This window comes from Sylvia atricapilla, chromosome 2 (genome assembly GCF_009819655.1).
Source record: "Sylvia atricapilla isolate bSylAtr1 chromosome 2, bSylAtr1.pri, whole genome shotgun sequence".
Lineage (NCBI taxonomy): Eukaryota > Metazoa > Chordata > Aves > Passeriformes > Sylviidae > Sylvia > Sylvia atricapilla.
Window position 1 is genome coordinate 25,715,987 of NC_089141.1, and position 11,876 is coordinate 25,727,862.

Genomic DNA, 11,876 nt, shown 5'->3' on the forward strand with positions numbered 1-11,876 from the left:
TGACAAACATCAGCAATTTATTATTCCCCACTTTTTACCCTGTTTGTCACATGCCTAACACCTGCATGCTCACACTTCGGTGATTGGGCAATAGACCTCAGCATTCTGTGCTCCTTTTCCTTCAGGGCTGTTCACCCATCTGACACATCTGCACCACATCAGGAATGAGACTTGGCCGCAGCCCCATTCCGGGTGTCCCATAATCTATTCTCCCACAGCCACCTCATCAACGTCTATGAGTATCTGAAGGGAAGGTGCCAAGAGGTGAGCCCAGGTTCTTCACTGGGATGCCAAGCCCTAGGACAAGAGACAATAGACAGAAAATGATGCTCAGGAAATTCCACCTAGATATGAGGCAAGGGCCTTGCTGCGTTGGCGACCATGCATTGGAGCAGACTGCCCAGAGAAGTTGTGGAGGCTCTCTGGAGATATTCCAGAACCATCTGGATACAAGGCTGTGCCACGTGCCCTAGGATGGCTGTGCTTGAGCAGGCATGATTGGAGCAGTGACCCCCTGAGGTCCCTTCTTAGCTGCCCCATTCTGTGATTGTGTCCTGCATAACACACCGCCGTGCTCAGCAGAGGCCTGCCTGGGGCACTCCAGCTGGTGCCCACCCTGCACATTCCCATGCTAACGTGCAGCTTCTCAGGACCTAAACCCACATAGCCCCACCCAGCAACCATGCCTGTTCACCATCACTAACTCCTCAAGTGCCCTGTCTTCTGCAAGGCTCCCCAGGCACTGCCCTGCCCTCTGCACAGCCCAGGGAATTGGAGACCCTTTCCTGGCACCCAGCAGGCACAGCCTCCTCTCAGCTGGAGTGCTGCTGCTGGTGTGAGGGCGTGGTGTTTCTACAGAGTATCCCAATCTCTTTCCTTTTATCTCCCACTGCTTTTGAGGAATCTGGGGTCTTTCCTGGATCTTCTCTAGGCAGCCTGGGGAAATGAATGCCGTGGGACACACTCAGAGCTGCAGCAGAGGGTCTGGGAGCTGGAGGCTCTCCAGAGCTGACAGGCCACATGGGAACATGTTCACTGCAAAGGCCATGACAGCCTTGTGCAGCTGGATCCCTTGGTGTCTTGTATGGGCCAGCCTTCCACTGCTGTGCATTGGTGGGCACAGAGCCCAGCATGGATCTGCAGAGTCTCTGTCAGAGCTCTGGCCCCAAAATCAGTGCACACAAACTGTGAGTGTCTCCTCCTGCCTGCAGGCTTTTCCCTCTGTCTTGGGTTAGGTTTTCTGCTCACCCAAGTTTCAGGTGGTGGTTCAAAAGAGACCTTTGCTCTCTGAAGGCTCTGGTCCAGACACGAGAATGAAACACAGTCTTCAAGGTCTTGTTTCTCAATGCTTCTTGTGTTGTTTATTAATTCTCATCTTACAATATTCTCTGTGCCTGGCCGAGGTGTTCTGCTGCTTGGAGACAGCATGACTCTCCCCTCGATGGGAGGTTGTTACCTTCTTATACAGATAATTACATGTGTATATTATTTACAGTTATGTGCCAATACCGATCACCTATACTAAACAGGTCATCTCTACTTTGACCCAGTCCCCTCAAATTACTTTGTGCCACCATCACATCAGAAGATGGAGGCCAGGGGAGAAGAAGAAGAAGACCCCACGGCACTGCCCTAAATCCTCCATCTTGTCCCCCCATGCACCTAGATCCTAAAACCCCAAAACTACAGAATTTTCCACCTATTGATACACTACACTACTGTCTTCACACTTTTGTGGTTTGTAATTCTTCCCTCACTGTTGGAAGCTTTTTTCCATGGACTGAAATCAAAGGCTGTGACTCCCTGAGTTCTGTACCAGTCAACCACCGTGGAAAAACACCAGACCCTCCTGGCCAGGATTGAAACCCTCTTGTACAGACCTCAACCCTTCTTAATTGGGTCCCAGTCCTCTCTGCTGAGGTCTGTGATCTTTCTTTGGATGCCCTGGACTGCAACACCTCTGCCTTGGGCAGGTGAACATGGCTGTGTGCAGGGAAGAAGACATGACTTTCTCCAACTTTGTCCATTTGTGTCCTGCTGCTCTTTTGCAAAGTGCTGCATTAAAGAGGCAAGGAGAGTACCTGCTCTTCTCTGGCATGGAGAAGGTCAATCTGTAGCAGCACATCCTGTGAGGCACAAACTTCTCCTCAGCAATCTCTCCAAGGTGCAGTCCCTGCAGGGGCAGTCCCAGTGCAGAGGCAAAGGCAGCCTGTTCTCTCCTGCAGATCCTCCTTTGGAGTCAGAGAAGAGCAGTTACAGAACTATTCTCTGTCGTGCTCCAAGAGACACCAGGTTGGCATGTCAGCAGCTTCTCCCACACCTGGACAACAGGTCAGGCCTGACTGGGAGAAGCAGAGATTGCACCTTGCAGCTTGCAGGGTTGGGAGTCTGTTATTTGTACAGTCTACCAAGGCCTGCTAATGCCCACATTTTTAGATCTTCAAATTTTCCACTGTGTACTTGTGTTCTGGAGAAAACCTTGGACTAGAGATAAGACCATTACCAAAAACGTATTTCTAGCAGCTCCCACATCTAGTCTGCCAGTCTGGGCTTGAGCTTGAATCAAGACCATGAAGTACCTGCTGCTTCTCGCCTTTATTGGGGTGGCTGGTGAGTATATTTTTTATTTCTATTTCTGACATTTAATAGGAAGCAGATTTTCTGAGCAAACCTGCAAGGTAGCCTGCTGTGGGAAAGCCAAGTCCAGTTTTGACTTGCAGAAGTCTGAAGGCAGGGCCCGGCAACTTCCTTCTTCTGTCTGTTCCTAATGCCTTGTGCCACAAGCTGGGGGATGAATGCCTTCATAGTGGTTCCTGACCCACCTATAGACATGTGGCCATAGCTTCAGAAAAAGACTGCCTCCTTCTGCAGGACTAAGGAGTGCACAGGGAATACTTCTGGCCCAGGAAGTCCTAAAGCAACTGAAAAATTTTGGACCCTGGGTAGGTGCTCAAAGAAAATATTACTGCACACTTGTTTTTACTTTTTCCCTCAGGCAACCCTTGACTGTTTCAGTAGACAGGATCCTGGGAAAGACGCACTCGTGATCCGGTCCAACAAGAACATTTCTGTGTCCTTATGTTCCCTCGGGGAGTAGCCAGCAGGGCTTTAGTTGCAGATATGTGAGGTACCAGTGTAGCTCTGATCCCTTCTTTGAGGGTGCAGCAAATGGATGTGCCTTAGATCTGCCCAGCACTGCTGCCCTGAGTGTCCACAGAAGGGGAGCCTACAAGTGAGGGGCTGCAGACAGGCAGTCACAGGGCACATGACAGCCACATTACCTTTGGCCAGCTCTTGACACATGGAAATTCTTCTCTTCCAGTTGCCTTCCCCACCTTTGCTGAAGATGATGATGACAAGATTGTGGGAGGCTACACCTGTGCCGCGAACTCTGTGCCCTATCAGGTGTCCCTGAATTCTGGATATCACTTCTGTGGAGGTTCCCTCATCAGCAGCCAGTGGGTCGTGTCGGCTGCTCACTGCTACAAATCGTGAGTGGAAAAACTACATCGTTCTATAACCTACTTCTGTCTTCCAGTTCACTTCTAGCAGGAATTCTGAGCTACGAGACAGAAATATCTGAGTGCATCCATTCTGACCAGAGACAGCCAAGGGATGAGTGGATCATTCAGGAAGCTGGGCCGAGGCATCCTGAGGCGTTTTCCACTTTTGCAAATGTTTCTTTGAAAGCAAAACACTTTCTGAAATAACAATGGGGTAATCAAGCAATGAGTTCTGGGCTGTGATTTCTTATCAATTGCATGAATCTTGCTAAAGCATTGTCCCTAGAGAACAGGAAGAGGAACGAGGTCAGGCTAGAACAGTTTGCCTTGTCCCAGAACATTTGTGTAAAGTGCTGCTATGTATCCGACTGCCGTCATGTACTTACAAACCTGCAGAAATTCACCACCTGTACTGGGAGTGGTTAAGATCTCAGGGTGCATCGCCAGGGCTCCCTGGAGGACAAGAAAGATCTCCTGCCCCAGAAGGCTTCTGTGGCAGTGATGTTGGAGCAAGTGCACTCAGGGACAGGGAGGTTTCTCTCAACCTGCCAGGAGCAGTAAAGGACATGCTGTGCCTTCTCTTTTCCAGTCGCATCCAAGTGCAGCTGGGGAAACACAACCTGGCACTCACCGAATCCACACAGCAGTTTATCAACTCTGCTAAAGTCATCCGCCACTCTGGCTACAGTGCCTACACCCTGGACAATGACATCATGCTCATCAAGCTGGCCACCCCAGCCCAGCTCACCAAAGCTGTCCAAACCATTGCTCTGCCTACCAGCTGCGTGGCCGCCGGCACCACCTGCCTGATCTCCGGCTGGGGCAACACTCTCAGCAGTGGCAGTGAGTACTCTGGGGGAATGTACAGACCCCTGGGGGCCCAGGACAGTCTCTAAGACCTCCCCATTAACCCCCAACAGGAAAGGCTAAAACACAGGGAAGTGCCGTGTGACAGGTCTTTTGAGCAATGGGTCAGTGTAGGGACTGCACACGGGGTTCAGCTAATGTCAACAGAGTTGTCAGTTCTCTGAGAATAACGGTGAGGTCTGGGACTGTGGATCTAGAATTCCTACCAGAGGTCTTGATTCCTTCAAACCAATGGCCAGAGATGTGCATGGCAAGTGGTTTTATTCCACTGATGACATCTAAACCTCCAAGAGGAGAGGATGGTTTTCCTGAGGCTCAGGTTTCTTCCAGTGTATGTATCACAAGAGTGGCCCCATCTTGGCAATTGATGAAATTGCAGATACCAGAAGAGTTAAGGTGGCTGCAGTGTAGAATGGTGAACCCATGGGTAGAATTTGTTCCATCTCTACTGAAGGAACACATTGTGTGGTTGCTGTTGAGAGGAAGCAGGATGGCTGCCAAAACAGGGTGTCCAGCATTCACTTTTCTGCTAAGATCATCTCCGAGCTCTGAAAAGGACTCAGCAATGCCATCAACCATCTCTCCCTGTTTCCTTGTAGGTAACTACCCAGACGAGCTGCATTGCCTGAAGGCTCCTGTCCTCTCTGCCTCCGACTGCTCTAATGCCTACCCTAGGCAAATTACCAATAACATGATGTGTGTAGGATTCCTGGAGGGAGGAAAAGATTCCTGCCAGGTAAATCATCTGCCTCTCCCTTCCCAGTCATTTCTCTCTTGCCTTTTCTCAGACGGAGATGCCTTCACATTACAGAGTCAGCTCTAGTCACTGCAGTGGTAAATCTGAGTTCTTGGATGACAGCAGAGGCTTCAGGCACACATATCCTGAATGTTTGCTGAGTACTGTGTCTGGCAAAACCAGGCAGCTGACTCATCCTTAGCTGTGGGTCCATTGGAGCTCCAGTCAGGCATGGTAGCACCAGGTGGAGAGTGTGAATCAGAAACAGCCTTTGTAGAACCTTTGTGCAGAGTAGGCCTGACAGGGCTTCCTCCAAAGCCAGTGATGTCGGGGAGCTCTGGCTCATTGCTTAGGCTGATGCCATTTGCTCAATATCCATACCCTTTGTGTGCGCAGGGAGATTCCGGCGGCCCCGTGGTCTGCAATGGACAGCTCCAGGGCATTGTTTCCTGGGGTATTGGATGTGCCCAGAGGGGCTACCCCGGAGTTTACACCAAGGTTTGCAACTACGTCTCCTGGATCCAGTCCACCATTGCTGCCAACTGAGATGCTCGTTTGGTGTGACCTGTATTTCTCATCATCATTTCTGTTTTTGTGGGTCTGGACAAGCAAAAATTATGAAACATTAATAAAGACTTTCAGGCACCCTTACTTTGTGCACTGTTTCTCTGGGAATTTCCATAGCCTGTGATATAGAGCACAAAGGCAGTGAATTCCAGTAAGGAGAAAGTATTTAGTATTTATAGTACCTGCAGAACTGAAGGGATCTTGGAAAAATTTACACACCCATTCTTAAAAGCCTTCCAGTCCATTATTTTCAGTTGTTTCAAAAGTCTTTAATTCATGGCAGTTCATCCAAGTTCCTCACTTTGAAAAGAACAATTCAGGTTTCTGCTCAGTCCTTGTGTAGTTCTCCAGTCCCTTCACAGTGGAGGATGCTGCTTGCTTCAACACATGAGGGCAGCCCAGACTCGCCTACTCTTCATTATCCTCTGTGCAGAGGACAGTGCAAGTGCCCAAATGAACTGTACTCCTGAAGCCAATCCTCCAAAAGCCCCTGTGCCTCAGCTCTTCACAGGACTTCACCTTCCTCTCCTGCCGCTCTCACTGCCATGTCCATGAGAGCCCTCCCAAGCCTGAGTGCTTGGGCTGCTGTGCTGTCTGTGGGGGTCCTGCCTCCCTCTCACTGCTCTTGTTTGCTGTGCTCACAGCGCTGCACAGAGAGAAAGAGCCGTCCCACAGCTGGGTGGGACGTGGGGAGCCCAGGCAGGAACTGAGACAGCCATGGGTGGGGAAGGCAGGGAAAGTGCATGGGAACATTCAAGGCACCTCTGTGTGATTTTATCCCTCATTCCTCCATCTCCCAAGGGCTTCAGAAGCAGAAGGGGAGCAGCCAGCATTCCTGTGCCTTGCACACCCTCAGCGTCCCGTGCAACCTCAGCCCAGTTTTGTCCTCAACACCCCATCCTTCCCTGCACACCCAGTCCTGCCCAGCCTGCCCCTTCCACCTGCTGCGTCTCTGCAGGGCTTCTGCTTTCCTGCCATGGTTTGTGTCGTTCCCCAGGCTTCCCAGCCAGCCAATGCCTTCTGACATTGCTTGGCCAGCCCCACCCCGACATGTCCCACCCTCACCCACTGCTCCCTCTGCACAGATCTTTGGGCAGCTGCAAGAGGCAGGCTGCTGAGAGGGAAGGGGCTTTTTTCAGCCATGGTTCCTTGCTGTTTCTTTGTGGCCATGCTGGCCCCTCTGGGTAAGTGAACTCAGCCCAGCCCTGAGCATCTCCATTGATCCTGCTGCTGCTGCTCTCCCAGCTTTGTAGCCAGTTCCTGGCCCTGCTCCATTCTGCAGAGCTTGCTGTGTTGAGGATGAGCAGTGAATGTGGTGGGCAGGAATCCCTGAATCTTCTGCAATGGCTGTGTCTTTGTCATTGTTTGTGCAGCCCCTTGCTGGTTCTGGTTTTGGACACAAAGTGCCCAGGAATGCACCTTGGCCATTGAAGAGGGACTGGAAATTCACTTGCTGATTTAAAGAGCTGTCCCATGCCTTGAACTGCTCCCTTGGCTGCCCTCTTTCTTCTCATCCCATTCCCTACCAACCCACAGTGCCTTGATCATATTTATTCAATTTTTTCCTTCTCCTCATTGTTTGTACTTTTCCTTTCCAGTTTTATCCCTGGAGCAGTCCCCTGACATGGTGATAAAAGAAGGCCAGTCTGTGAATCTGGAATGTTCCAAGAAGCAACCGTCCTACTTAACTCTGTACTGGTTCGTGCTGCCTTCCCAGAAGAATTCCAGTATGACCCAGGTGGCTTATGCAGTAGTAGGTGCTAAGGCAACAATGGAGAAGGGTTTTGAGGACCATTTCAAGAGCAGCGACATAAAAGGAGACAGCATCACCCTCTCCATAGAACATGCCTTTCTCAATGACTCTGGCACATACTACTGTGCTGAGAGTGAACACAGTGGTGGAGCTGCAGAGGGAGCTGAACACAAACTTGTCCCTGCACATATACAGGAGCTGCTTTCCACCTCGTGGGTGCTGCATGAGTCTTCTCGCCCATCAGCTCCTCTGCTTCTGAGCCTTGCCTTCCTCCCCTTGTCAGATACTGTCGGTTTCTTTGTCCATCTTTGTTTCCTTGCCACTCCAGGCCTCCCTCTGCATTTAACTCTTACTTGCACTACACTTTCTCCTGTCAGCCCCACTGTGTCTTCTCTATGTCTCCCTTCTCTTCCCCACCTTGCTCTTTCTGTTTTCAATCTGCACCCCACTGACTGTCTCTAACTAAACTCCAGTCAATGCTTCTCATGATTCCCCCTGTCAAACAGAACAAGTGCTTGTGTGGGCAGTTGCTGGTGCAGCTGTAGATAAAGGCAAGGCCAGGCAGGTGTTGAAGTAGGCAGTACCCTGTGGGAGCTGCCCACACACTCCTCTGTTATAACGACCTGTCTGTGGTTGTTCTGTGGCCAAGGAATAGGAACAGCAGAGCACAAGCCTGTGCTGACTCAGGTAAAGTATTCTTTCCTCCATGTAGAGTGTTTCTGTGGCAGGATCCACCTGCCTTCTACCCCTTGAGCCATATACAGTTTTTCTTTGTCACAGTACTCTTTTATATTATTGCTGTTTATGGGGTGCGCAACGTTCCCCTGGGGCCTCTGGTCTTGTGGGCAGTCACTGGTGGATCAGGGTAAAGAATGCTGGACAGGCCTACACAGCATCTCCTGCATTCCTTCACTATTAATTGACTCGAAAGCAGAGGAGAGGGTAGGACCTAAACATCTCTAAATTAGAAATGAAAATTAAGTCCCTATCTCAGGACAGGGAATTGGGTTTTAAGGGACTTCTTTAAGGGCAGGGTTCAGGGTGAGGATCCAATAAGAAGAGGGGAACAAGGCAAGGACTACCATACTGAAACTAATAAGGGAACACAGGAGGAGGGGAGTGATCAAAACTACTATTAAAGCATCGAAGATTCGGAGATTGATAGTAAAGAATCTGGGAGAAAAGGCAAGGCTAGGGAAGGATTGACAGCTAAGTAAGCAAATGCAATCCAATCAGTACTAGCAGGACAGGGAAGGGGGGGTAGAGTTTAGAAAGCAATTATTAGCATAAAGGGACAACAAAATAAACCATTTAATAGAAAAACTTAACATATCATGACATGTTTTCAGCATATTATAAAGATTATAGCTATTATAAAGATTACAGCTGATATTGGCAGGCAGAGCAGGCAACAGAAATTTCAAACAGGTTACAGTGTTTTGTTCATCAGCGACTCAGATGAAGGAATAGAGTCTCCTCATCAAGTTCACTGATAACACCAAGTTAGGAAGAGTTTCCAATAGCTCAGAGTGCTGTGCAGCCCTTCAGAGGGACCTCAAGAGGTTGGAGAAATGGGCAGAGAGGAACCTTCTGAAATTTAGCCAAGGTAAATGCACCTGGGGAAAAATAACTCCATATACCAGCACAGGCTGGGGGCTGACCTGCTGGGAAGCAGCTCTTCAGAGGAGGACCTGGGGGTCCCTGTGGACAACAATCTCCCCATGGAGCAGCAGTGTGTCCTGGTGGCCAGGAAGGCCAGGGGTGTCCTGGGGTGCATTAGGAAGAGCATAGCCAGCAGGGCAAGGGAGGTGAGGCTCCACTCAGCCCTGGGGAGGCAAATCTGGAGTGCAGTGTCCTGTTCTGGGCTCTTCAGTACAAGAGAGACATGGAGCACCTGGAGCAGGTTCTGTGGAGGAGAAATGTGAGGAATGGAGTGAAGCATGTCATTTGTGAGCAAAGGCTGTGGGAGCTGGGCCTGTTTGGCCTTGAGAAGAGACAACTCAGAGGTCCCCTCCTCAATGACTATAAAAGCTGAAAGGAATATGTGAAGAGGTAGATCCAGCTCTTCTCCACATTTCCAAGCCCTAAGACAAGAGACAATGGGCAGAAAATGATGCACAGGAACTTCCACCTGAATATGAGGCAAGAGCTTTGCCGTGTTGGTGACCATGCATTGGAGCAGGTGGCCAGGAGAAGATCTGGAGGCTGTCTGGAGATATTCCAGAACCATCTGGTTAGAATCCTGTGCCATGTGTTCTGGGATGGTAGAGTGGTTTCATGTTCACCTCTTTTTGTCTGCCAAATTTAGTGTCATGGTTTGAGTGTCTTTTCTGTCATGAGATAGGATTACAAGAAAAAGGCAGGACAGGCTTGTCTTGGTTTGAAAAGACAGGTATCTGCCAGGGAAAGCTGGAGTTTCCCCTGGAATGGAGAATTAACACCTCCCCCCCTTTTGTTTTTCTAATTGTAAATTTGCAGTTAGGGGCTTTCAGGCAAAGATTTGGGGATAGGAATAGCAATTCTTTACTAGTATGTATAACAATGCAAACAAAACCAACAATTAAAGCATTAATAACAAAACATTGCCAACAACACTGAGGGCTTTGCTTCACTGCTGGGGTTCAGTTTGTTCCTTTTTGTCCAAAGAATTTTTCCCCATAAGTTACCAAAAGCACTAAGTGTTAAATACTTAAGAGTAAATAACCAAAATAAGAGTGTGCATAGCTTGGAAGAAAAAACAACGCGCGTTTTGGAGCAAGTAAAGATCGGAGCTTGAGGCAGCTTGGCATTCTGGTTTTTTCGGCGTTCAAAAAGAGATAATGGCTGAGTCGCTGTTTGCTGCAGTGAAGACCACTGTTGATAAAAAAGCCCAGTACTGGAAAATCTACCATCACCTGCTTGCCCTGGAATTCACCTTCCTCTCCTGCCGCTCTCACTGCCATGTCCATGAGAGCCCTCCCAAGCCTGAGTGCTTGGGCTGCTGTGCTGTCTGTGGGGGTCCTGCCTCCCTCTCACTGCTCTTGTTTGCTGTGCTCACAGCGCTGCACAGAGAGAAAGAGCCGTCCCACAGCTGGGTGGGACGTGGGGAGCCCAGGCAGGAACTGAGTCAGCCATGGGTGGGGAAGGCAGGGAAAGTGCATGGGAACATTCAAGGCACCTCTGTGTGATTTTATCCCTCATTCCTCTTTCTCCCAAGGGCTTCAGAAGCAGAAGGGGAGCAGCCAGCATTCCTGTGCCTTGCACACCCTCAGCCTCCCGTGCAACCTCAGCCCAGTTCTGTCCTCAACACCCCATCCTTCCCTGCACACCCAGCCCTGCCCAGCCTGCCCCTTCCAGCTGCTGCATCTCTGCAGAGCTTCTGCTTTCCTGCCATGGTTTGTGTCATTCCCCAGGCTTCCCAGCCAGCCAATGCCTTCTGACATTGCTTGGCCAGCCCCACCCCGACATGTCCCACCCTCACTCACTGCTCCCTCTGCACAGATCTTTGGGCAGCTGCAAGAGGCAGGCTGCTGAGAGGGAAGGGGCTTTTTTCAGCCATGGTTCCTTGCTGTTTCTTTGTGGCCATGCTGGCTCCTCTGGGTAAGTGAACTCAACCCAGCCCTGAGCATCTCCATTGATCCTGCTGCTGCTGCTCTCCCAGCTTTGTAGCCAGTTCCTGGCCCTGCTCCATTCTGCAGAGCTTGCTGTGTTGAGGATGAGCAGTGAATGTGGTGGGCAGGAATCCCTGAATCTTCTGCAATGGCTGTCTCTTTGTCATTGTTTGTGCAGCCCCTCGCTGGTTCCTGGTTTTGGACACAAACTGCCCAGGAATGCACCTTGGCCATTGAAGAGGGACTGGAAATTTGCATCCTGATCTGAAGAGCTGTCCCATGCTTTGAACTGCTGCCTTGAACTGCTTCCTTGGCTGCCCTCTTTCTTCTCATCCCATTCCCTACCAACCCACAGTGCCTAGTTCAAATTTTTCCCATTTTCCCCTTCCCCTTACTGTGCGTGTTTTTCTTTTGTAGTATCAACCCTGGAGCAGTCTCCAGACATGGTAGTAAAAGAAGGCCAGTCTGTGAATCTGGAATGTTCCAAGAAGCAATCCTCAAACAGATATTTGTACTGGTTCATGCTGCCTTCCCGGAAGAATTCCAGTATGACCCAGGTGGCTTCTGCATTTGAATTTGGTAACGCAGAAGTGGAGAAGGGTTTTGAGGACCATTTCAAGAGCAGCGACATAAAAGGAGACAGCATCACCCTCTCCATAGAACATGCCTTTCTCAATGACTCTGGCACATACTACTGTGCTGAGAGTGAACACACTGGTGGAGCTGCAGAGGGAGCTGAACACAAACTTGTCCCTGCACATATACGGGAGCTGCTTTCCACCTCGTGGGTGCTGCATGAGACTTCTCACCCATCAGCTCCTCTGCTTCTGAGCCTTGCCTTCCTCCCCTTGTCAGATACT

At 50.0% G+C, this 11,876-nt stretch overlaps 1 protein-coding gene across 1 annotated transcript; it reads left to right on the forward strand.

Moving 5' to 3' along the window:
- The first annotated feature begins 2,526 nt into the window (after positions 1-2,526).
- On the forward strand, positions 2,527-5,757 carry LOC136373883 (trypsin I-P1-like). Its single transcript, XM_066338917.1, has 5 exons — positions 2,527-2,610; positions 3,323-3,491; positions 4,093-4,346; positions 4,970-5,106; positions 5,503-5,757. The coding sequence occupies exons 1-5, from the start codon at positions 2,571-2,573 to the stop codon at positions 5,650-5,652; spliced, it is 750 nt and encodes a 249-aa protein (XP_066195014.1). The 5' UTR covers positions 2,527-2,570; the 3' UTR covers positions 5,653-5,757.
- Positions 5,758-11,876: the final 6,119 nt, after the last annotated feature.